The sequence below is a fragment of the Notothenia rossii genome (genome assembly GCF_949606895.1).
Source record: "Notothenia rossii genome assembly, chromosome: 10".
Taxonomy (NCBI): Eukaryota; Metazoa; Chordata; class Actinopteri; order Perciformes; family Nototheniidae; genus Notothenia; species Notothenia rossii.
In genome coordinates, this window is record NC_136908.1 from 59,994,302 (window position 1) to 60,019,686 (window position 25,385).

Sequence of the window (25,385 nt, forward strand, 5' to 3'; positions counted from 1 at the left end):
TCAGGACTCAAAGAGAGACACGATGGAGAGCTGGAGCTTTGATGGCAAACACTGACGGTTTATTTGGAGCTTCGGCCGGAGAATTCACAAGACATGTCACGGGCCACGAGTTGACCACAGAGATGCCACAATCAATCCTGAAGACCCCTCCTGTAGCTCCAGGTTTTAACTAGTCCAGAGTGTAATAATCAACATCCTTCAATAGATAGACTAAACAGCTGAGGACACTGAATCACATTGGTTGTCGCTTATGGCTCGGGGTCATCTACACCCCGAGAAGGATGTGTTCCGGGTGTCCCGCAACAATAACTGTCTGACAGAAGGTTGCCCCGGTCACAAACTGGTAGGGCAGCCCCTCCTTAAGGGAGATAGGGGCTGCTCAAGGTTGGTCAGCAGCGTCAGAGGGCGAAAGGTAAACGTGTAGGGCGAAATGATTCCCTGACAGTGACATGTTTGAGTCAGTTTCATAATCAACAATATGCTGGATTTTTGGAAATCTCTTATTCTTCCTCCACTTTAGTGTTTGAATCTCACTGTGAAAATGGAAGATGTCATGGAAAAGCGTACTATTTAAAATATATAAGATGGACCTTTGGAGAGGGAATTATAATATGTTACAAATCAGAAACCACCTTTGCCTAAAATGAATCCTGAAGACCCTCCAACATAAGATAAAACTAGGATTTTATATTTGTTAAATGGATTTTAAAATAGGATACACGAAAATAAATAGTTTGTTCAAGCATATAGCATAGTAAGCAGGTGTCAAAAAAATAATGTTCAAATGATAGGATTGGGTAAAAAGGCTGGACTTTTACATATCCTCCTGGGAACCGACGAAAAAATGCGTCTTCTAATTCTCTTTATTTTGTATTTCTTACCTATTCCTACTTTTTTTATTTAATTTAATTTTTAAACAGTATGTCCACTTGTAGAGGACGTTGAGACCATTTCAGTTTGAAAAGACAGCTATTATCAACAGATCTAACATATTATGCTTATAGAGTGTTCTTAGCACAATAATACATTCACCTTTATTTAAACAATAAATAAGTAATTGATCTGAACATTGCTGTTTATTTGTTATTTCAACTGTTTTATTTTTAGAGCATATTCAAATGAAAATTCAGATGTACAATTATACAAGTACATTTATACTACAATTAATATCAATAACATGTCCTTGTAGTACATTTAAAGTGCACGTATATACAGTATACAATTGTAATGGATTTTTAATGACTGCTTCCTCACTTCGTTTGACAAGTGGAACCAAAGTTACTGAGTCTAAGCCGGAACTATTTCAGTGATGCACAGCCGTTGATAACTGAGCATGGCGTCGGGTCATTTATGCAAACTACACAGTCTCTTAACTCGACTTTCTAACGGCACCACATTAAGACATGTACAAAGTAAGTTCTTTTTTTATCCATTTAACAATTTATGAAAGTACTGAAGTTAAAGGTGGTGTTTTTGTAACCGTTTATAACCGTTAGCTCAATGGTGTAGCGAGCAATGCTAACAGAGGCTAACCTTGAGACTGTGTTCAGAAGGTAAACACTAGCATTTGGCTAACTGTGTTTTACCTGTTCAAATGTATAAAATATACTTAATAACTGTGAATAATAGTATTCCTTAATGCATGCTTGCTCTGGCATGAATGTGAGATGTTTATATGTTATGTTTGTTTATTTTCGACTCTTTTTATTTTCAGAACTATGTGCAATGCCTTGTTTTAACACACTGTTGTCACAAAATGTGGTTCTAATTTGGGTTCAATAAAGTATATCTTAACCTGTCTTGACCTGTAAGTATGTGTCTTGCAAGGACGTCAAACCCTGACATCAAAGACTATAGTGTGCATAGTGCAGGGATTAAAGCGTTTTAAATGTGATGTTTACTTTCTAGCTAAATGTGTCCTGTTAACTAGTGCATTATAGATATTATGCAGAGAGGGATGAAGTACTCAGGTCTTGTACTTAAGTAAATGTAGAAGTACCAGAGTGTAGGAATACTCTGTTACAGTAAAAGTCCTGCATTCAAAATGTTCCTCAAGTAAAAGTAGAAAAGTATTATCATTAAAATATAGTTAAAGTAGCGACAGTAAAAGTAGTCATTGTGCAGATTGGTCCATTTCAGAATAATATATATGATATGTTTTATAATGATTTTGATCATTAAAGTGTTCTCAAAGCTGGTAAAGTCTGTTAAGTAAAAGTACCTCAAAATTTTACTTAAGTACGGTAACGAGTAAATGTACTTCGTTACTTTAAACCACTGTATATATGTGTGTCTCACCTGTTTTGTTTTCTGTTGCAGCATGTTTGGTGCCAATGCGACAGAAGTCCAGTGGTCCTTCACTTGATGATAACCAGTAAGAACGTATTGAATTACTTATTTAAAAATATGTGTTAAAAGTGCACCTTTTAGATACGCTCCTTGTCTCGTACTGTAATGTATGAACTGTGAAGGATGTATACTTTGTCTGTTGGTTTTATCATCAGCAAAGTATTCAGTTAAACCAAATAAATGAAGAAAGCACATTAAAATGTTCTTTAATAAAGATACTTCATAAATGTACTTGTGATATTGTGATCACGATATTAACCTCTCGTTTTCTTTGATTTAGCAATGTGGATATTGGTGTGACCTCAGATGGGAAAACCATCGTGTGCTACCATCCCACTGTTGACGTTCCCTATGAGCTCACCCAGGTAAGAGAGGGATCCATAGCCTCAATTAGGGCTGCTCGATTATGGCAAAAATCATAATCTCGATTATTTGGGTCAATAATTGATATCACGATTATTAAAAACGAATTTACTTTGAAAACATCCATTTATTGAAAAAAGGGTTAGTGGACAGTATGTTTTTAACAGTTGATTACCCTGAACTTTAAGTATAATTCAACTGAAAAAACGAATTCTTTAATTTTTTTTAATTTTAAAATAAAAATAAATAATCGTTTTATTTCGATTATGTTGTTTTCCTTATCGTTGCAAGCCAAAATTGTAATTGCGATTTAAAATACGATTTAATTGAGCAGCCCTAGCCTTAATGTGTCAAACTGTCTCACCTTTGCTGCTCATTTGCTGTCCGAGAAGACACTTGTAGAAAAAGTGGTTTTAGATTCAAAGGCTTTTTATTGTCATCAGCGTTTCCGCCAGGGGGGGGTCTTGCTGTCATTTGAAGGAAAAAATAAATAATTCAAGAGAAGATCGAGAGTTTTTGTCGCTTGAAAAGACGACACGGACATCCCTCTGTTGGAGGGGCAAAGGAGTCTTATTATTATTATTATTATTATTATTATTATTATTATTATTATTACATAGTCTTAGGAGATTATTTTCGCCGCCAGCAAAGCGTGTTCCTGTGACGGAAAGTGTACTGCCGGCTAGGGTCGTACCCGAATATTCGTTCGTTGGAGTACTATTCGGCATTCAATTTCGTTATTCGTTTTTTTTGTTTTTTCCCCGTTTTTTTTTCAAATTGAATTTATTGAAATCTCCAATATCAACGTAAGAGCTTGTGTCTCTTCGGGGGGTGCTAACACTTAACCATAAACTTTATCATTTACTTTCTCTGTCTTTAGATGTAGATATTTCTTTTTCTCTGTGAATCTCAGTCACGTTGTTTCCATAGCAACAACAACTTCCTGTCCACAGCGCTACCTCTCCTTCAAAATAAAAGCATGTCCATACAAAATAGCAAGCAAATTACACTTAAGACATATACAACTGCAACGAAAGAAACAAACACAATGCGATATCCTTTTCAATTTCAAAGAACACAAACTGGGTTACATTAACAAATAACTATAAAACAACAATACTTTAGAATAACTAAATGAATGCCGTGAATACACCGAAATACACGTGTTGAAGCGGTTCAACCCCCCCCCCCGCTTCCCATCACTAATACGTAAAGTGATAGTATCTATAAGGGACGGCTCAATTCAAAATTCAAGTCACGTGACACCAACTAAATTAGGTAGAGGGAACTTTGTTGATAATTACTTTTTTCCCGCAGCCTATCGAGCGACCGGACCCCCTGAACAACTCGATTGAGTCACATGACCAGATTTTAAAGGCCCACCTCAGCAAGGAGGTGCTGAGGGACAACAAGGGGCCGACCATAGAGGAGCTGAGCAAGATGTTTTTCACCACCAAACACCGGTGGTACCCAGTCGGACAGTAAGTACATCAATTACTTTTCATTTTTACTTATAGTCTACTTGCCAGCAATGTTGGGTACCCCAAATTAAAATGTTAGAAAGTTTTTAGTACGGATCCCCAGCACATAGAAACTGCTGGATGCTAACTTGCACAACTGGCTTAGTTTCATTAACTAGGAGACTATACCAAAAAGATGGCAATTATTTAGTGGTTTTGGGGGTTATTGACAATGTTGAATCCAATTCTGACACAGTTACAAAGATTCAAAATCTTGCCAAGTGTATTCATCAAATATATCTAATCAATCAACAACTGATTATGAGCAGCAGCTTATGTCATGTACACAGGCAGGAACATACAGGAAGAAAACACACAAACACCCGGGAGCACAGATGTGGATCATTCCAATTTACAGGATAAATAGTTCATAGCATCACAATAATAAATAATCAACTTAAAAGCCTTTCAAGAATTTATAAGTTTGAGTGCAGAAGGGATGAATGATTAAAAAAATCGATTAGTCTTAAGAGCAGGTAGAGCATATCTACGCCCTGATGGCAACAGACGAAATTCCTGTGCAAGAGCATGACGTGGAGAGGAAAGGCTCTGCTTTCCAGGATCTGTTGGTTACAGAAGGAATTTAAGTCTCTGACCTTAGAGCAGGTTTTAACAATGCTGTTCCTGTCTCTCAGTGTAAGGCTATGGAACCAGCAGATAAAAGAAAAACAAATAAGGCTCTCAATGAATGCTTGGTAAAAACGACAGAATGAAAGGCCTGAAAGAGAAAGAGTTCAGGTTGCGAAGAAGGCGCTTCACAATACACTCAGTATTCACATCAAATTTGAGGTGGTCATCGAAATTGCACTCCTTAGGAACATCCTTGTGACGTCTAAAATCAATGATCAATGCCTGGGTTTTAGAGAAATTTAAATCCAGAAAACTGTCATCACACCAGGAAATAAAATCAGTGAGAGCACACTCCTGATTCTGAGCCGCTAAGGAGGGACAAGAGGGCGGTATCATCAGAGAACTTAACCAGGTAGCTGTTGTCTTGCATGCTCCTGCATTTATCAGTACATTATAAAAAAGTAGGGGCGAAAGAACGCATCCTTGAGGCGAGCCCGTGGGAGTGATGACAGAGTCCGAGAGGCGTCCATTGACAGACACCTTCTGCTCTCCATTAGTTAGAAAGTTTAAAATCCATAAAACAAGTTGATCGGGCAGCTTAAAATGACGTAATAGGCTCTCTACCAGGAGAGAAGGCTGCATTGTGTTAAATACTGAAGAAAAGTCAGCAAACAAAAGCCGTGCATGGGCTGGTGGCTTTTCAAGTTGTTTGTGGAGGGTGTGCAGTATAAAAAGCTTTGCATGCTCTACGCCTCTCCCTGCCTGATACGCAAATTGTAGTGGATCAAGTTCACCACCTACTACGGACATGACAATATCCCAAAACAATAGGCCTGCTCACCCCTCCAACAGTACATAACAAAGTACAGCCTAATAACAACAGCTTAACGTGACCTCTCTACATCGCCTCGTTCACACATTAAATCAACAATACAAATACAACTACAGATTATATAAGCCTTTCGTTCAAATGTGATTTAAAATGCTCTCAGGTTTTACACCGCTTACGAAATGTAGACTACATTTATAACGTCCAACAGACTCACAGGTCGTTGGCGTACTGGGAGAAATGCAAAACACACCACATGCAGTACGACACAAACCTCCGCTGTGGATTTTCGAAACAAAATACAGTAAAACTGTGGTCGCTCTTTGTCCTTCCCTGCGTCCTCTCCCTCTTTCCTGTCTGGCTAGCTGCTCCTGTTGCCATAAAAGAGTAAACAAAGTGTGAATCAGATGAACATTTAGATATTTAGATAAATATATCTTTAGCATACAACAGTAACGTACATTTCACTCAAAAACAACCATTTCAAATCAGCTTAAAATCAAGTCTTGTGAATTAAGTCTGTTTTATTTTTTGTATCATCTTATGTCTGTTTTCAAACTAATGCTTATAAAATGAGGTTATTTATTACCTGAAGTCATAGAAGTCTGCGAACTCCAGAGCGTTGTCTCCTTCCGTGAAGAGCTTACAGTGGCTTTTGTCGGTCATGTGACTCTGAACTGCTTCAGCCGAATAAAACGAGCGCCCCTTCTCGTTACACCACAGACACACGTTCCCCGCTATAATATATAATCCCTATCTCACTCCTAAATCTACTTTCAGCATGGATAAATGTTCATAAAAGACATCCATTGTTTGTTGTGTATATACGCTTCTTGAAATAAAAATAAAAAACACATCGTTTTTTAGAACAGATTACAAATCGGCTGGAAATGGTTCAAACAAGTGGCAACATGTGTGACGAAGGTGTTGCGCTGGGCTATATCAATGTGAAAGTTAAGCTCGCTCCATAGCGGAGATATTCAGGCGTAACATTTAAATGTATTTATTTATTTCAAATGTGAAATTTTACCAATATACTCACGGTCCAGTGGTCCGCGGACACTGATCTAGTCAAATCATTATGAGTTTGCATAAAGCAGCTCAACAATAGAACAAGCCTGAGGCGAAACCTGGCACAACACATCTGTTCTCTTTGGATGAGATCGACTAACACTGGGTTTGGAGGTGACTGAGGATGATGAGGATTAGGATTTAAAAAACAAAAAAGGCCGTTTGAGTCCCCTAAAACTTTAAAATCGACACAAAATGCATAAAAATCCGCTCACAGAGAGTACAGATATGGCCACTTCTGTCCTGAACTTGTCAGAACTTGATTCAATAACACCCAAAACCACTCCAAAATTGTCCAGATCGACCAAACCATTTTCTAGCTATTGTCAGCATATTCTAATTGCAGTACATTTTCAAATTGCCCAACATGTGCAAGTTAGCATCCGGCAGTTTCCATGTGCCTGGGACCCGAACTATACATTTCTAAAATAAGGCTTTGGGGTACTTGACATTTTCAGGTTAACAATATAGGACTCTATGAGCTGGCAAACAGACCCTGCCTTAGTGTGGATAACTAATTGGCTTCTTCTAGTCCTTTTTTTTTTTTTAATTGTGACGCAAAATGTGCTGAAAGAAAATATATCATAGATTTTCATTAATTTCCTTCTGTGTCATTGTTCACAGGTACCACCAGAGACGCAGGAAGAAGGATCCCCCAAAGGACAGATAGTTGAAGGCCAGAGTTTCAGAATTGCAAATAATGTTGTCTGTGTTGTCACAATGATGTATAATAAACTGTTAAATATTACACATGTTGTCATGTTCTGGAGTCAGTGCCGGATGCTTACTTGCATGTGTTGGGCAATTTGCACAATTGGCATAAATTGCATTAATAAGCATATTCAGACAAAAGCTAAAGAATTGCAGTTTTAACCAGAAAGTGGCCATATTTATACTCTCTTACCTCGTTCACACCAACGGTGCTTCAGGGCCGGTTCGGAGCTGAGAGCTTGAAAAGCACCGGGTTTTCCTGTTCACACCGCAGCGGAGCAGCCTCTTGGCTCCGGAACCGGTTCATTTCGAGCACCAAAAAATTGTCCGGCCAGAGCAACATCACGCTTACGTCGAGGCGGGGGCAGGGGCGGGATCAACTCCTGAACAACAACAAAAAGCCTGCGTTTTATCCAGTTTGTACACAACGATGGAGAAACTTAACAAGCAGCAGTGGTCCACTGAAGAGACCAGCTACCTACTGGGAATCTGGTCTTCTGAAGAGGTACAGAGGAAGCTGGGAGACAATCGGCCATTGTTGTTGTCCTCGTTGTCAGCTGTGAGGGGTTTCCGCGCGGTGTGGCTTTATGAAGCAGGCACGCAAACGGTTACGTCATGACGCAAACGATGACGCAATGACGCAGCACCAGTCGGGCTCTGGGCGGTGTGGAAAGAGCGGGAGCTAAACCGAAGAACCGGTTCTGAACCTGAAAAGCTGTAGCACGGACCTTGAACCAGAGTTGCGTTGGTGTGAATGAGGTATCTGTGTTGGCTGATTCGAATGAGTTTTGGGTCGATTGTTAAGTTTTAGGTGACTCGAATCTGCCTTATTTGATCCTAATCCTCATCATCCTCAGTCACCTCCAAACCCTGTGTTGTTAGTTGATCTCGTCGAAAGACAACAGATGTGTTGTGCCAGGTTTCGCCTCAGGCTTGTTCTATTGTTGTGCTGCTTTTATGCAAAAACATTATTTTACAAGATATAATTATACAAAAACGCATGGCAAGATTTTGAGTTTTTGTATGACAGCCATCTGCTCATCCACATACCATCATTTATAAAACTATACTCGTATTCAAACAAATATAAAGGAAAATAAAGCAACTTTACTTTTATTAAAACATGCCAAAGACATGGCTCTATAGACGGAAAAGTGAGTCTGTCTTTTGGTCCACCACTTTGCTCCAGACTGAAATATCTCAACAACTATTCGACGCATTGGATTGAAATTTGGTACAGACATTCGTGATCCCAGGAGGATGAACCCTACTGACTTTTACTGCAGTGCCACCATTGGGTTTACATCGGTGGTTCGGATTGACTTATCGTGAACGATGAAAGCAATTGTCTTGACATTTAAGAGATCCCTAGAGGATGCATTTTTTTTTTTTAATTACTGATCGTCTGACTTTTCCTCTAGCGCCTCCTTGATGATCAGTTCATTATTGAAATATCGTGACAAACTATTGCATTTGAAACTTGATCTAAACATTCGTAGTCACCGGTAAATGAACTGCAACCATTTTGATCTTTTGTCCAATATTTGTATTTCTGAACAAGATTGTCAAAAATGAGTTTAGTGCTAAATAGCAAATGTTGGCTCGCTAACACACTACCTGCTTATTATCAGCATCAGCTTGACTATAGACTCCCGTCCACATGAAGAATTACTATAAATATAACATTTAACTGTTTTTTTAGGCAAAAAAAAGATACTTTAAGGGTTTAATTTGTGGTAATTTCACTTCTGTTGTAGTGTATATTTCATCATGTCAAACCTTTTCAGATATGCAGACAAGAAAACATTGTATGAAGCTTCATTAAAGGTGGGGTAGGTAATTTTGGAGAAACCAGCTCGAGTGCGCTAGAATTTGAAAATACACAACTGGAAAGAATCTGCCTCTTCCTTCAGACTTCCTTAAATAAATTACCTATCCCACTTTGATGTAAAATATATATTATTGTGGCGACTGCTTGTTGCTACCAGTGGTGTAAAGTAACTAAGTGCATTTACTAAAGTACTGTACTGAAGTTCAATTTTGAGATACTTGTACTTTAATTGAGCATTTAAGTGGTTTGCTACTTTGTACTTCTACACTACAATTCATAGATACATGGTGTACTTCTCCTCCACTCCATGTATTTAATACCTTTAGTTACTTTACAGATCTGGATGAATGATGTGAAATATAATCAAGTGTTAAATCAGACTTTAGTTCCACCTGGAGTAAATCCACCAGCTACCCTGCAGTATACAAAGTCATTCAAACTAGCTGCACCTTTACCAGCTTTGAGAACACTTTCATGATCAATCATTATAAAACATATCATATATATTATTCTGAAATGGACCAATCTGCACAATGACTACTTTTACTGTCACTACTTTCACTATACTGTATTTTGATGATAATACTTTTCTAGTTTAACTTGAGGAACATTTTGAATGCAGGACTTTTACTGAAACAGAGTATTCCTACACTCTGGTACTTCTACTTTTACTCAAGTACAAGATCTGAGTACTTCTACTTTTACTCAAGTACAAGATCTGAGTACTTCTACTTTTACTCAAGTACAATACCTGAGTACTTCTACTTTTACTCAAGTACAAGATCTGAGTACTTCTACTTTTACTCAAGTACAAGACCTGAGTACTTCTACTTTTACTCAAGTACAAGATCTGAGTACTTCTACTTTTACTCAAGTACAAGACCTGAGTACTTCTACTTTTACTCAAGTACAAGATCCGAGTACTTCTACTTTTAATCAAAAACAAAATCTGAGTACTTCTTCCCCTTCTGGTCGCTACAATGTCGATTTTAAACGGAATAAACATTTCCAAATGTGTATTTTCAGCTTATTATTTGCCTTTGTATTGGGAAAATACTGAATCTACTCTTCCAATATCAGAGTAGCACATGATAACAAAGGTATCCCAACTGTAGCTGTACATGACAGGATGTATGATTATCTTCAGGACTGTTTTAGGCATATACTGTAGCTACGTGACAACAATTAACGTTTCCCATTTTGCATAATTGTTCGAACACTATGCAAACAACCGTTGCAACTGACCTATTTGCATAAACTCAGACGACTCTGGCTAACTGTAAACTATATATTAAACACTGTCAGCGGTAACAACACTCGCAATCAGAGAGCAAACAACGATGGACGCCGCTCTGCTGTTGATCATGGCAGCTGCAGGCAAGTGTTTTATGGATTTGGATATATTTAATTTTGTTATTGATTATTTCATGTCAACCTGAGGGGTTGAGATTATATTTCTGATTCTATTTGACAAATGATTGTTTTGCAGACTTTACATCTGTTATCATGTTTTAAAGGTAATCGTCTAAAATAAGTGCAGCTGAATGCTAAATATTTCCCTGTGAATTGTGAGAAGGAGAAGTCCAAATTTATCATGATAATTACGCAGCCACCCTGAAAAATTTAACATTGACGATGTATTATGTCAACAGATTACACATAACTGTATTAGGTTACTTGAAAGCGATAATATTAAGTTGAACCAAGTATTACTTATTTCAACTTAATATTATTGCTTTCAACTAACCCAATACAGTTATGTTAAATATGTTACAAATTTAATTAAAGTCAACGTTTAAGTTTTTTCCGTGTAATTATGGGATTTTGAAAAGTCAAGTTAAACCCTAGATCATGGGTGTCCAAATTATTTTCACCGAGGGCCACATACAGAGAAATATTTGAAGAGCTGGGCCACTTAGGTGAGGTATATTGTCTCGTAAATTAAGTCATAAGTTAGCAAAATATAGGTAAATTAGGCTTGATACATGAATATGCTCTTATAAAAAAACCTCTATAGGGTTTCATTTATATAGTTGGCATCTCATTCCTCAAAACAGAAACCTCAGAGTGGTTATAATAATATTAACACATGAATACTATTGTTTAATATATTGTTACATATATATTTAAGAAGTACAATATAAGAAAAGCACAAGTTTCATTTGTGGGCCATATTTCATTATACTTTTGAATTTGCTGAAGGCTGATTCAAAATGGCCCGTGGGCCGCATTTGGCCCCCGGGCTAGTTTGGACACCCCTGCCCTAGATGAATGTCTGTGTCTCCACAGGGCTGAGCGCTGTCTCATCACATGCTGGACGTCAGTACCATTTTTTTTATGAAAAAGTGACCTTTGATGAAGCACAGAGATACTGCCGAGAGAAATACACAGACCTGGCCACAGTAGACAGCATGGAGGTTGTGACTCTCCTGAACAGCATGGGAGGGTATGTTGACGTGGTGAGTTCACGCTTTCATTTTAAAGCTAGCTTGACTAATGCTGATGACAGGTCTGAAAATGATATAATCGACCTCTTAAAAGTAGTGATTTTATTATACCCCCGTTGTGATCCACAAGACAGTGTGACCTAAGATTTTATCGACATAACTACGTTGTAGCTATGTAGGACAAATACAAGGCTTGAACCATGAACATTTGAGCTGCAGTGGAAGGACTGTTACAAAACGAGGGAATGTTGAATTAGAAAGACAGTAGGCCTGGAAATATCCACAGACAGCTAGAGCCTCACATGTCCTTTAAATAAATTATTTTATATACTTTTACACAGAACAAGGACTAGTGACGATCCTTCATCACTGCTAAATGCCTTACAAGGCATGAAGACCTTTCTTTATACCTTCTGTAGATGCCGAAATGTTTGTTTAGCTGTTGTGTCATGGCCTACGCGTGTGTCCGGTGCCGTTTGCAGTTTAAAAATAAACTGAAGTCCGTTTTGTTGGGAAAAATAAAATCCACTTTTTTAATCCATGTTTCAACAAAGTTACAATTCACAGGTTTCTCTAAACTATAACGGCACTAAACGGTAAAGAAACAGTGTGACTCCACAGCTATACAGGACTGTCTCAGAAAATTAGAATATTGTGATAAAGTTCTTTATTTTCTGTAATGCAATTAAAAAAACAAAAATGTCATACATTCTGGATTCATTACAAATCAACTGAAATATTGCAAGCCTTTTATTATTTTAATATTGCTGATTATGGCATACAGCTTAAGAAAACTCAAATATCCTATCTCTAAATATTAGAATATCATGAAAAAGTATACTAGTAGGGTGTTCAACGAATCACTTGAATCGTCTAATTAACTCGAAACACCTGCAAGGGTTTCCTGAGCCTTGAAAAACACTCAGCTTGGTTCAGTAAACTAAATCACAAGTATGGGGAAGACTGCTGATCTGACTGCTGTCCAGAGGACCGTCATTGACACCCTCCATCAGGAGGGTAAGACACAAAAAGACATTTCTCAAAGAGCAAGCTGTTCACAGAGTGCAGTTTCAAAGCACATCCACAAAAAGTCTGTTGGAAGGGGGAAATGTGGCAGGAAACGCTGCACAACCAAGAGAGATGACCGCAGCCTTAACAGCATTTTGAAGAAGAGTCGCTTCCAGAATTTGGGGGAGCTTCAAAGACAGTGGACTGAAGCTGGAGTCCAGGTATCAAAAGTCACTGTTCACAGACGTGTCCGGGAAATGGGCTACAATAGCCGTATTCCCATGGTCAAGCCACTTCTGAACTCAAGACAACGGAAGAGGCGTCTGACTTGGGCTAAGGAAAAGAAGCACTGGACAGTTGCACAGTGGTCCAAAGTCCTCTTTTCAGACGAAAGCAAGTTTTGTATTTCATTTGGAAGTCAAGGCGCCAGAGTCTGAAGAAAGGCTGGAGAGGAGCAAAATCCAAGTTGCTTGAAATCCAGTGTGAAGTTCCCACAGTCAGCGATGGTTTGGGAAGCCATGTCAGCTGCTGGTGTTGGTCCACTGTGTTTCATCAAGCCCAGAGTAAATGCAGCTGTGTACCAAGAGATTTTAGAGCACTACATGCTTCCGTCTGCTGAAAAGCTCTATGGAGATGAGGAATTCATTTTCCAGCATGATCTGGCACCTGCCCACAGTGCCAAAACCACCAGTAACTGGTGTACTGACCATGGCATTACTGTCCTCGATTGGCCTGCAAATTCCCCTGACCTGAACCCCATAGAGAATATGTGGGGTATTGTGAAGAAGAAGCTGAAAGACACCAGACCCAACAATGCTAATGAGCTAAAGGCCGCTATTGAAGCATCCTGGGCATCCATAACACCTCAGCAATGCCACAGGCTGATTGCCTCCATGCCACGCCGCATTGATGCAGTAATCCGTGCAAAAGGATTCCCAACCAAGTACTGAGTGCATTAATGGACATTTTCAAATGTTTGATTGTGTTTTGCTGTTATAAATCTTTTTTTTTTACTTGGTCTGAGGAACTATTCTAATTTTTTGAGATAGGATTTTTGAGTTTTCTTAAGCTGTATGCCATAATCAGCAATATTAAAATAATAAAAGGCTTGCAATATTTCAGTTGATTTGTAATGAATCCAGAATGTATGACATTTTTGTTTTTTTAATTGCATTACAGAAAATAAAGAACTTTATCACAATATTCTAATTTTCTGAGACAGTCCTGTACATCCGCTCCAACCCCGCACTTCCACTTTATATGTTTACCCGAGCTGCCCTTGGAGCACTCTTTTAAGTTGGCTGTACAACACTACAAAAAAATACATAGAGGAAAATAAATGACAGGTAAAATAAAAATGCACCTTGCACCTGTGTTATTCTATATTAGCTTGTGTTATGTTGGTTTTATTGTCTTTGCTTCTTAAGGACTGTTTTTAAATATCATTTTATTATGTGTTTCCGTTGCACTATTTCTTAATGCTCTTAATGCTCTTAATGTTTTTCATTTTGTAAAGCCCTTTGAAATACTGTGTGTTGAAAAGTGCTATATAAATCAACGTACCTTTTACCAAGGCTGAACTCATAAAGGCAAAACAAATGTACCTTTAATTAAACATACATTTCCTTGAGCAACTTTAAAAGCTACATCACGGTGTAATTATTTACAACACAGTGAATATTGCTTTCAGCTGGCCTGGATAGGGCTGTACGATGACGTGGACAGCTGGAGCTGGTCACTGTCAGACACAAGCTTCTACAAACCGGGGGAGACGGAGTTCAGACGATGGGAGTCTGGAGCACCACAGAATACTTCATGGAAACAATGCACAAAGATTAGTTCTGCTACTGGATATTGGACTGAATCTGAATGTAGCACACTCTTAAGCGCAGTCTGCTTTGATGTCAGTGGTAAGAATATTAACTTGAGATTATTGTATGTCTTTAAAATCAAATCAAAAGCTTGTGAAATATAATAGGGGATTTCAATGTCATATTTTGTATAATAGCATGATGGCAGGCTGTATGTTGTGATACCTCGACTCAGCACTTCTCTGTGGTCCATTTTCAGGTTTGAATGTGACATATATCTACACCCAGGCAATGCCATGGAACGAGGCCCAGAGCTACTGCAGAACAAACCACAAAGACCTGGCCAGTGTGAGAAACGAGGCAGAGAACCAGCAGATCAGGGATCAGGTAGGGACCAATTATTGGATTGGCCTTTCCAGAGAATCCTGGAAGTGGTCCGATAGAAGTGACTCCTCCTTTAGGCACTGGGCAGATAATGAACCTGACACCACGATGAAGACTTGTGCGGCTGCAAATTTCGACAAGTCTGGAAAATGGGCGGACGCGGGCTGTGGGTGGGAGCTACATTTCATTTGCTACAGACGTGAGTCAAATTCAAAGCTTCAACACAGCAAGTGATAAGAGTCTGCTGACAAAGAACAAACCATAGATGTTGTGACTAATGAATTGTGTTTGTGTTTCTAGAACCCGTTTCAATGCAAGTGATCAAAGTGAGGTTGCAGAAATCAAACTCCGATGTGGATCCGAACGACCGCGCTTTTCTGGATGAGTTGTTGGTGAAGGTAAGGAAGGTCATGTTTTCCACACTTATGCAACAAGCCGATTGATTCTCACAGCAGACTATACCTGCCACCAAATGAAGCAGGAAATGTATTTCATAATGATGCAATTTCTCTATGAATGTTTAAGATGAAGAAGGAAATGAGGGACAAGGGCTTGGATGACAACATCCAACTGAGCTGGAAGACGCAGGCGGATGGACAAGTCTTCCATGAGGAGGAGGAGAAGAGGGATGAGCTTTAAAGCTGAATTGCTTTGTCGGCTTGCATCAGAGAAAAGTGTATTTCTTTCCTAAATGTCCTCATGCAAAATAATACAGCCGCAACAACGAGATGATTAATGAATTATTTACAATTATTTTGATAGAAGATTTGATGCTTTTCCTTGTAGTTCTTGATTGTTTTTGTTCATCATCGGCTTTGCCTGTAAGTAATAATACCACATTTTATCTTAAAACATTTGTATTCTCTCACTGTTATGTCTCGGAATATCGTTAAATAAGTTATATAAAAATCAATTGTACCTATGCTTCTTATTCCCATGTTCAAGGATGCAAAATTAGGCTTTCAAAATCTGAGGATTTTATGCTTTACTCCGTCATATATGGTCATTAATGTAATATGTTTTGGGATCAGACCAAGTTGACTCCAGAATATCTTCAAATGATTTCATAGAAAATAACTAAATATATGCTGTCATCCTGATGTGGATGAAAACTTGAAACAATTTCCCTAAAATTATATAACTGTAACATCTTCCAGGGATTTTTTTTAATATATACTTTTTCCATCTTTCTAAATATTATGATTTAAAGGTCTCCTATCATGCAAAATGCAATTTGTGAGTGAATTAAAAAAACTATATATAAAAAAAAAAAAAAAAAAAATATCTCAAATATGTTATTAAGTTGAAAATGATTTTTATTCTATTATTTCTCACATGGTTGTTTAATGTGTCCCCCCATTTGCTCCAATAGCTGCCCCTAGTACCAGTTTGGGTTAAATGCAGAGATGTGTGTGCTGTGCATGTGTGACATAATAAAGAGGGTTTCATCCTCCGATTCCAATTTGTGTGTTTCATTCATATATTTATTTAGTTTATTTCTTTGAATGTTCTTAATATTGAATACTGTCTACGATGGTGTAGCTCCAATAAAAGAGAATGGTCTATTCCTGATTATGAGCAATTAACGGACTCATGCTCCGAAGGTAAAGTTATGGATAAAATCTAAAAAAGATCATCTTATAAGCAAAGGGCATAGCAAAAACGATTGCTATAATATGAAGGCAGATAATATCATTTAACTAAATACTTTATTTTGTATGTATTTATTGAGTCAAACAAATATGTTTTGTTTGAACCAGAGAAAAACATGCTTTCGTTAAAAAACTGGCATGTTTGAATAAAATGGTTTTCCACACAGCATGCAAAAATATAAATAAATAAATAAAGATTAATGCTATTTAAAGGAAAGCTGGAATAGTATATTTTTTCTGGGGAAATAACACCTAAAATATGGGCAATTTTTTGTAGTTTTTTTCCTCTTTGACAAGTTGACATCATTCAATTCAATTAAAAGTAAACATTTGAAAAATTGGGTTTAAAGTCAGTCCATGTCTTCTGGTGAATGTGACATTTTCCCCAAAAATAAAATGTGGGAAAATTAAAGAAATGTCAAGAATAGTCAATATCAGTTTAAAATGTCTCTAGGGTCTATTTTACAGCATATACTGTGTGCAACATTTTGTATTAAACCACAAAAAAATGTGGAAATCAATCTTGAACATCATATTTAGTGACGTCATCTGAAGCCACCGGAAGTCTGAGTTATTAGCCCCGCCCCCCGCCCCGCAGTTAAGTCAATCCGACCTGAAGAGAAGGCGAGTCCACGGCTAAAAATATAATAGCTAACACAAGATGGCCGGTTTGCCTCGTAGGATTATAAAGGTACACTTTACACCACACATTGTATTTATACACTAACACACTCGGTCGTGGGGTATTGATAAGTGTATTTTGTGAGAGTATGAAAATACATTTACTAACAAAAAACGTGTAATTCTGGCGTTAGCATTACTAGCATAGTTAGCTCATATCAAGCTAACTCGCTATTTTTTCTGTTTTGTTTTTCAACTTCCGTTCACTCCCTTCTTCTCTAGCTGTGTTGTATGTTCTCCACTAGATTTATTGTCGTGCTTTACGTGTAGTTGATACAACAGTGGGTTGCTAATGTATGATATGAATCAACAAATTATGACATTTTGTCCTAGTCGCCATATGAATGGATTCGCTAATGTTAGCCATGCTAGCAGTTGTAGCTTTTGGGTGATTGGTACACATGTCTGGATGTGAAAACGCTGCCCTTGTGGTTTCAGAACATGAAAATGCTTTACTCAAAGCAACAATGTTCATTTTGTTTATTTTTGTATGATATGAAATGAAAAAATAGGGAGAAATGTAAGGGCCCTTTGCGTTGCGGTTTCCTCCATCAGGCCTCAAGCAGCCTGTTCCGCCACTTCGTCCAGCATCATATTTATCGGCTTTAGCAGGTTATTTACAGCCTTTACAACAACCTTAAGCGAAGTGAAAACACAACACAAGCTTCCATTATGGAGAGTTTGTTTTCGAATCCTAGTGAAGGAATATACGCTATTAACGACCCGATTTACCAGTGTACTCAGTGGTGTAAAGTAACTAAGTACATTTACTCAAGTACTGTACTTAAGTACTTTACTTGAGTATTTCAATGTTTTTCCTACTTTGTACTTCTACTCCACTACAATTGAGAGGTTCAAATTTACTCCACTATATTTGTAATACCTTTAGTTACTTTACAGATGAATGATGTGAAATATAATCAAGTGTTAAATCAGACTTTAGTTCCACCTGGAGTAAATCCACAAGCTACCCTGCAGTATACAAAGTCATTCAAACTAGCTGCACCTTTACCAGCTTTGAGAACACTTTAATGATCAATCATTATAAAACATATCATATATAATATTCTGAAATGGACCAATCTGCACAATGGCTACTTTAAGTATATTTTGATGCTAATACTTTTGCTTGTAACAGAGTATTCCTACACGCTGGTACTTTTACTTAAGTACAAGATCTGAGTACTTCTCCCACCTCTGACTTCCAGCATCTATTTATTGTTTTTCAAATCTCAACGAAGGCATGTGCGCTATTTGAGACGAGATTTAACCAGTCTACTTCCTGTTGACTGCAGATATCGGTGCATCTGCTTTTTTTTAAATGCAGAAATAAAAAAAATGTTTCACTTCCTTTTTTGTTCCCATAGTGTCGTTGGCCTACTGTATTGCAGTAAAACTCAGAATTACGCCACCATACAAACGTGTATCATCTGTTACATCCTAAAATAACTGGGGGCTGAAATAACACGTCTATTATTTAGAAAATTAAACAAAGCCTTTTGAAATAATGAATTGGCTGTCCATTAAGTGCTACAAATCCAATGGTACAATTTTAAATACCTGCTGGTTTAGTAAGCTTTGTGTAGTGGTAACACCATATATTTTGGATAGTAGGCAGACAAAACAAGCAGTATAAAGACCTTACTTTTTTAATTTTTGAAATATTTTCTGGCATTTAAAGCAAGAACAAAGAAGATTAATCTACAATAAAAACCATGTTACTAGAATCCCTAATTAATGTTTTTTTTTAATCAGCAAATTAGCCATTTAATGTTTGTCATCGTACTGTCAAACTAGCAGTCAAACACCAACAGTTTATGGAATGTGGCTTTGTCTGAATGTGGGCAAGGCTTGTACAAGTGTGTGTGACTAAGCAGGGTGAAAGTGTGTCCTGCCATTCATTACCAACTGGACAATCCACACCCACAGCAATATTTTTGTACTCGTAAATGTCAACATCGTTTTGTGTATTTCTGTTCTGCTCAGGAGACGCAGCGGTTGATGGCAGAGCCGGTCCCTGGGATCACGGCCACGCCAGATGAAGGGAACGCACGCTACTTCCATGTGATCATCGCAGGGCCTCAAGACTCTCCTTTTGAAGGAGGCACATTTAAACTTGAACTATTTCTTCCAGAAGAGTATCCCATGGCGGCTCCCAAAGTGCGATTCATGACCAAAATCTACCACCCCAATGTTGACAAACTGGGAAGAATATGTTTAGACATTTTGAAAGGTAAGAAACCTTATCATAGGGAAACTAACGTGTTATCTTTCCTTTAATCTGAAAACCTTATACACAGAAGGATTGTAAAATAGATTTTTTTTTTAATAAACCTTAACATTTGCACTTATAAGCATAATCATAGACAGTTAACGTGTAGGAAAAAATTAGGGATATCTGATGTAGAAAATCAGAGAACAGTTATTTTTAGCTGTCTGTTGATTATGGAGCTGCAAAGAGTCAATGTCATTTGTTTCATTGTAATATCAAATGTGTTACCTATTCGCAGTCCTGTTGCATTTACATCAAACCTGACATATAATCAAAGATACCGTTTTTATCGCCACAATCAGAATAAAGTCAAAGAGGAGAAATGTAATTTCCCTCATGATATGAGATGGCTAAGGAGCAGCTGTTCTTCACAATGTATCCTTGGCGAATAAAGCCTGAGGAAACAGAAGTGATTACAACCGTTAAATCAAGTTTTGAGGTAAACAACGTCACGGTCATGTTTACCTGACAAGAGCCGAACAGCGTCGCTAAACTTGCCTTTAAGTTATTAAAGAATAGAATGGAACAGTCTCTGATTCACAGACTAACTGATCTGCTTTTAATGTTTGTCCCTAGCTAGGGTTGGGAACCGAAACTCGGTACCGTGTACCCATACAAAATACACAATTTCGGTTCTGCTTAACGGTTCCTAAACGCAGTAGACCCTGTATTCCAGCGGGTCCGTCTGCATCGCGGTGACCCGGTGGAATACAGGGTGGACCTGGAGAATCACAGAACGGCCGGCTCGGTACGCTGACGGCCGGCACCGCCCTTAATTCTTTTAAACGACATCGTGTAAGTTGCGCTGACAGGCGACAGAGGTCCACAGTTGCCTCGCAGCGAGGCTCCCCCCGCCCTCCCGTAGACAGTTCACGAGCTCAGTGACTTCATGACACCAAAGATGGGTCGCGGTAAACGCTCTGAAGTGAGGCTCCACTACGCTAAGAAAGAAAAAGACAAGGCACAGTGTAATGCCTGTTAATAGCTTGCCACAGGCATAGCTCAGTTAAAATAAAGCACAGCTATTGTGCGATACATTTGTATTGCATGTATATTTTTATTTGTAAAAAGTTAAAGCTTAAAAGGCTAAAGATATTTTTGTTATCTAAACGTTTGACAATTTTACAATTTTGGAATCGAAACGGGGAATCGATAAGAACCGGAATCGATAAATTTCAAACGATACCCGTCCCTATCCCTAGCCCATATTTCTATTTGATTTGACTACTTTTACAAGAGCCCGTCTGGCTTTCCTTTATTACGTTTCCTCTCCAGTTCTCTTTGCCTGAAGTCTCCTTTTAGATTTTAAGCGTCTTCTCTTTGTGCGTCTCTTTCTGAACTTCTCTTGCAGATAAGTGGTCTCCAGCCCTGCAGATCCGCACAGTGTTGCTATCTATCCAGGCGTTATTAAGTGCTCCCAACCCAGATGACCCCCTGGCAAACGATGTTGCAGAGCAGTGGAAGAAAAACGAAAGCAATGCCATTGAGACAGGTGAGGATTGATGTCTTGTTTATATCCATCAAAGCACCCAGGGTCAGCTGAAATGAAAAAATAAAGTTAATGTCAACAGAAAACGTGGCCGGAAGGAACAAAGGTTCAAATTGATGCAGTTATTAAATCTCCAAGTTGTCAGACTGAGGTAACTTCTCTAAATCAAGAGAAACAAAGTCCAATGACGACGGTTCTTTTAGTAGCTCACAGTTCTGAGTCCCGTGATCTCCGTGTTGTTCGGCCGTGTAAAAGAAGCTCTGCATAGGGGTTACTAAACACCATAACAGGTTTCGCATAAGGGAGGTTAAACGTACTACAAACAAGGGTGTCAAATGGCCAAGCAGTTACACTCAGCAGTAAAATGAATTCAGTTCAAATATCAGGCGCTTTCATATCAGTCAGCGGTGTCTGGTACTTCTAGAACATGGACTACGCTGTGTCGTTACTGTGGTAACCATGTTCTCCTTTTAGCTCAAATTAGGGCATCGTTGGGCTTACCAATGTGTCGAGCTTCTGTATTTCAAACTCTTTCTATATCCATGTTAGGATGGTTTATGTAGTAGAGCATGATTCTGCACCGAAATCCCAATGAGGCTATGAGTGTCATCCCAAGACACTCATTGGCCCTTATCTTACTTCATCCCTGTTGATCTATTTTATTTAGATATATTCCCTTTCATTCCCAAAACAATGAAAAGCGAGTCATGTGTATCGATGAATATCCCTTTTATCCCATATTGCCCACTCCTAATGCTAACATGCTTTTAATAAGTTCTGTACAGCTTCAGTCTAAACCCCTGTCTGGTGGTTTTCATTAAGATTTACATTTGGCTGAAATTCATTAACATCCGTCTGTCAGAGACAATTTTTGTTTTTCTGAGATTTGTTGCACTTACTTGTTCACTTACTTTCTTTTCAACTTAGTTGGCAATTATATTTCTGGCGTTCGACAAACCAATTAGTTGAGTGATGGTTAGTTAACCAACTAAACTTGTTCACATAAATGTTCTCATTGTTTAAATGATCATGAAAATGGTTGATTAATTTTACGTTAGCTGATTATCTAATTGTTTTGGATTTCTATTCATTAGGGCTGCTCAATTATGGCAAAAATCATAATCTCGATTATTTGGGTCAATAATTGTAATTGCGATTATTAAATGTGATTATTCATTGACATGAAAAAGTGAACAGTATGTTTTTAATAGTTGATTACCCTGAACTTTAATTATAATATATAATAATAAAGAAATAATCGTTTTATTTCGATTACGTTGTTTTCGTAATCGTTGCAAGCCATAATCGCGATTGAAATACGATTAATTGAGCAGCCCTAGTTTTAACCTTCCTGTCGTGTTCGGGTCAAATCGGACCGATTTACTACTTTCATAAATATTGTGTTTTACATTTGATTGCCTCAAGGTCTTCTGGTATCCTCCACAGTACTCATTTGAACATATACCACTTTGATTACATTCTGAGTGGTTTAGTCGATGTGTTACTGGTCAGAATGTCTGATGTTCATCCATCATATCATCCACACTCAAATGGACATCATGTTAATGTGGTTTTACATTGTTGACTTATCAGGATATTCAATCAGATCTGGAGACGACTAAGGGTTTCTCTTGAAGGTCACCTATTATGCAACATCCACATCTCCATGTGTCTTCTACATCAACACGTGTCCCCTCTTCTCCATGTCTCTTCTACATCAACATGTGTCCCCTCTTCTTCATGTCTCTTCTACATCAACATGTGTCCCCTCTTCCTCATGTCTCTTCTACATCAACATGTGTCCCCTCTTCTTCATGTCTCTTCTACATCAACATGTGTCCCCTCTTCTCCATGTCTCTTCTACATCAACATGTGTCCCCTCTTCTTCATGTCTCTTCTACATCAACATGTGTCCCCTCTTCTCCATGTCTCTTCCACATCAACATGTGTCCCCTCTTCTTCATGTCTCTTCTACATCAACATGTGTCCCCTCTTCTTCATGTCTCTTCTACATCAACATGTGTCCCCTCTTCTTCATGTCTCTTCCACATCAACATGTGTCCCCTCTTCTCCATGTCTCTTCTACATCAACATGTGTCCCCTCTTCCTCATGTCTCTTCTACATCAACATGTGTCCCCTCTTCCTCATGTCTCTTCTACATCAACATGTGTCCCCTCTTCTCCATGTCTCTTCTACATCAACATGTGTCCCCTCTTCCTCATGTCTCTTCTACATCAACATGTGTCCCCTCTTCTCCATGTCTCTTCTACATCAACATGTGTCCCCTCTTCTTCATATCTCTTCTACATCACCATGTGTCCCCTCTTCTTCATGTCTCTTCTACATCAACATGTGTCCCCTCTTCTCCATGTCTCTTCTACATCAACATGTGTCCCCTCTTCTTCATGTCTCTTCTACATCAACATGTGTCCCCTCTTCTCCATGTCTCTTCTACATCAACATGTGTCCCCTCTTCTTCATGTCTCTTCTACATCAACATGTGTCCCCTCTTCTCCATGTCTCTTCTACATCAACATGTGTCCCCTCTTCTCCATGTCTCTTCTACATCAACATGTGTCCCCTCTTCTTCATGTCTCTTCTACATCAACATGTGTCCCCTCTTCTTCATGTCTCTTCTACATCAACATGTGTCCCCTCTTCTTCATGTCTCTTCTACATCAACATGTGTCCCCTCTTCTCCATGTCTCTTCTACATCAACATGTGTCCCCTCTTCTTCATGTCTCTTCTACATCAACATGTGTCCCCTCTTCTTCATGTCTCTTCTACATCAACATGTGTCCCCTCTGTGCAAAGAGACTCTGAAAGTTTCAGGAACAAAGATTCTCTCTCTTTTTGATCCATTTCTATAAAAACCTGTCTGAAAATGAGCTGATCAGATTTTGGACACTTTATGATGTCATAACGATGTGTTGGCTTGAGTAACCATTAGTCAATCAGCAACCAAGGTAACAATAGGGGACCTTTAATGTAAGAGCACTTAAAAGAGACATTTGAGCGGGAGCACCAAAAGAGGGGAGAAACAAACACAACAGGAGTTAGTCTGATTATCTGTGTACACTTTGCCACACTGCTCTTATCCACCATGTCCTCCTCACACCCTCCTCTCATATCTTCTCTCTTGTCTCCCCCCCCCCCCCCCCCCCCTCCCCCCACAGCCCGATCATGGACCAGGCTCTACGCAGGCAACACTGAAGTATAGAAGAAGAGAGACGAGGCGTCTGAATGTGATCCACAAAATGTACTCCTATTCTGTCAACAACATTCAAATTTAAACAGCAGGAAAAAAAAAGATATTAAGTCCAAATCTATTTGAACGAAACGATGAGATTTACTGCTGCAGACCTCTGGGTGACTTATTTCCTCTCTAAGGCGCGTTAAGTGTGTGTTAGCCTCCCCCCCCCCCCCCCCCCCCCCGTGTTGCTATTTAAATGCATGGACAGAGAACGACGCCCTCCCCACTACAGTCTTAAAAATAACTTGCGATATGCTGTCCTGGACAAGGCACATACTGGTACGTTTGCAAACTATACATGCATTAAAGCTGTTCTTCTTTTAACACATGCATTATTTGTCCACACATCTGTATGTCTTTTGTGAGGGATGACATGTTGTGTTGTTTCTACGCTTAGTGTGCGATGTCTCTTCACTAGCAGACGGGGAATCTGAACACGAATTGATGAATTTTTGTCTTTACTCTTTTGGGGGAAAATAGCCGATGATAAGGTTAGTTTGATTTCCACTCCTCTGCACACCAACACGTCACAACACTAGATATGTAGCAGGTGCTGTAGCTTCCGTAGCTTAGCATCTACTCACTTTGTACCGAGCACAGAGGTAGAACTGAATATTTGTGTCGCACAGTATCTTATTTCTAAAATTAGACGAGTACATTTCAAGGTTTCCACCCAGGAAGTACCGCCTCTAACATGCAGTGCCAATCGGCTGCAAAATTGGTCATCCACAGACAACCGAAGGAGGTTCATTCCAGCATTTGAAATTTAAAATTAGCAGACGGTTGCTGTATACCTGCCAAATGTACAGGTAGAGGATCCTCGGTACTTAACGGCTAACATTTAAAAACATTTGGTCCGTGCTCGGTGTCAGAGTGACCCCATCATTTTGCATATCTCGTCATTATTAACATCGGTTGATAGATGGTGTGATTAGATGGCCAATTATAATTGTTATGATTATCTAAAAATCTGATCATGATCAAAATTAGGTCAAGGTTGTATTCGTTTGGGGAGGGTGAGCAGATTATTTCCACATGCGTAAAGAAAGCCATTCCCAACACATTCAGACAAGTAGAAAATAGTTTGTTAAAGGGTCCCTATGTTAGCATGTTAGCAGCAGACTATGAGGATGTGTTCTAAA

The 25,385-nt window shown here is 38.7% G+C and overlaps 3 protein-coding genes across 3 annotated transcripts; all 3 read left to right on the forward strand.

Annotated features, from left to right (window-relative positions):
- Nucleotides 1-1,254: 1,254 nt before the first annotated feature.
- Nucleotides 1,255-7,450, forward strand: mrpl42 (mitochondrial ribosomal protein L42). Its single transcript, XM_079655792.1, has 5 exons — nucleotides 1,255-1,412; nucleotides 2,320-2,374; nucleotides 2,630-2,714; nucleotides 4,030-4,193; nucleotides 7,327-7,450. The coding sequence occupies exons 1-5, from the start codon at nucleotides 1,334-1,336 to the stop codon at nucleotides 7,370-7,372; spliced, it is 429 nt and encodes a 142-aa protein (XP_079511918.1). The 5' UTR covers nucleotides 1,255-1,333; the 3' UTR covers nucleotides 7,373-7,450.
- Nucleotides 7,451-10,309: 2,859 nt separating this feature from the next.
- On the forward strand, nucleotides 10,310-16,356 carry LOC307020969 (macrophage mannose receptor 1-like). Its single transcript, XM_079652661.1, has 6 exons — nucleotides 10,310-10,621; nucleotides 11,534-11,703; nucleotides 14,390-14,609; nucleotides 14,770-15,093; nucleotides 15,195-15,292; nucleotides 15,420-16,356. Exons 1-6 carry the CDS (start codon nucleotides 10,585-10,587, stop codon nucleotides 15,531-15,533), a joined length of 963 nt encoding a protein of 320 aa, XP_079508787.1. The 5' UTR covers nucleotides 10,310-10,584; the 3' UTR covers nucleotides 15,534-16,356.
- A 770-nt stretch (nucleotides 16,357-17,126) lies between these two features.
- ube2nb (ubiquitin-conjugating enzyme E2Nb) lies at nucleotides 17,127-24,575 on the forward strand. The gene is made up of 4 exons (XM_079656095.1): nucleotides 17,127-17,237; nucleotides 19,214-19,460; nucleotides 20,851-20,991; nucleotides 24,167-24,575. The coding sequence occupies exons 1-4, from the start codon at nucleotides 17,208-17,210 to the stop codon at nucleotides 24,208-24,210; spliced, it is 462 nt and encodes a 153-aa protein (XP_079512221.1). The 5' UTR covers nucleotides 17,127-17,207; the 3' UTR covers nucleotides 24,211-24,575.
- The last annotated feature ends 810 nt before the right edge of the window (nucleotides 24,576-25,385 follow it).

Bases quoted from the DNA above. Each gene is read 5' to 3' on its own strand.
- LOC307020969 (XM_079652661.1), top strand. From the start codon at position 10,585: ATGGACGCCGCTCTGCTGTTGATCATGGCAGCTGCAG. The intron at 14,610-14,769 runs GTAAGAATATTA...GTCCATTTTCAG, and splicing joins AGTCTGCTTTGATGTCAGTG to GTTTGAATGTGACATATATC. The intron at 15,094-15,194 runs GTGAGTCAAATT...TTGTGTTTCTAG, and splicing joins ACATTTCATTTGCTACAGAC to AACCCGTTTCAATGCAAGTG.
- mrpl42 (XM_079655792.1), top strand. From the start codon at position 1,334: ATGGCGTCGGGTCATTTATGCAAACTACACAGTCTCTTAACTCGACTT. The intron at 1,413-2,319 runs GTAAGTTCTTTT...TTTCTGTTGCAG, and splicing joins CACATTAAGACATGTACAAA to CATGTTTGGTGCCAATGCGA. The intron at 2,375-2,629 runs GTAAGAACGTAT...TCTTTGATTTAG, and splicing joins CCTTCACTTGATGATAACCA to CAATGTGGATATTGGTGTGA.
- ube2nb (XM_079656095.1), top strand. From the start codon at position 17,208: ATGGCCGGTTTGCCTCGTAGGATTATAAAG. The intron at 17,238-19,213 runs GTACACTTTACA...TGTTCTGCTCAG, and splicing joins TGCCTCGTAGGATTATAAAG to GAGACGCAGCGGTTGATGGC. The intron at 19,461-20,850 runs GTAAGAAACCTT...CTTCTCTTGCAG, and splicing joins ATGTTTAGACATTTTGAAAG to ATAAGTGGTCTCCAGCCCTG.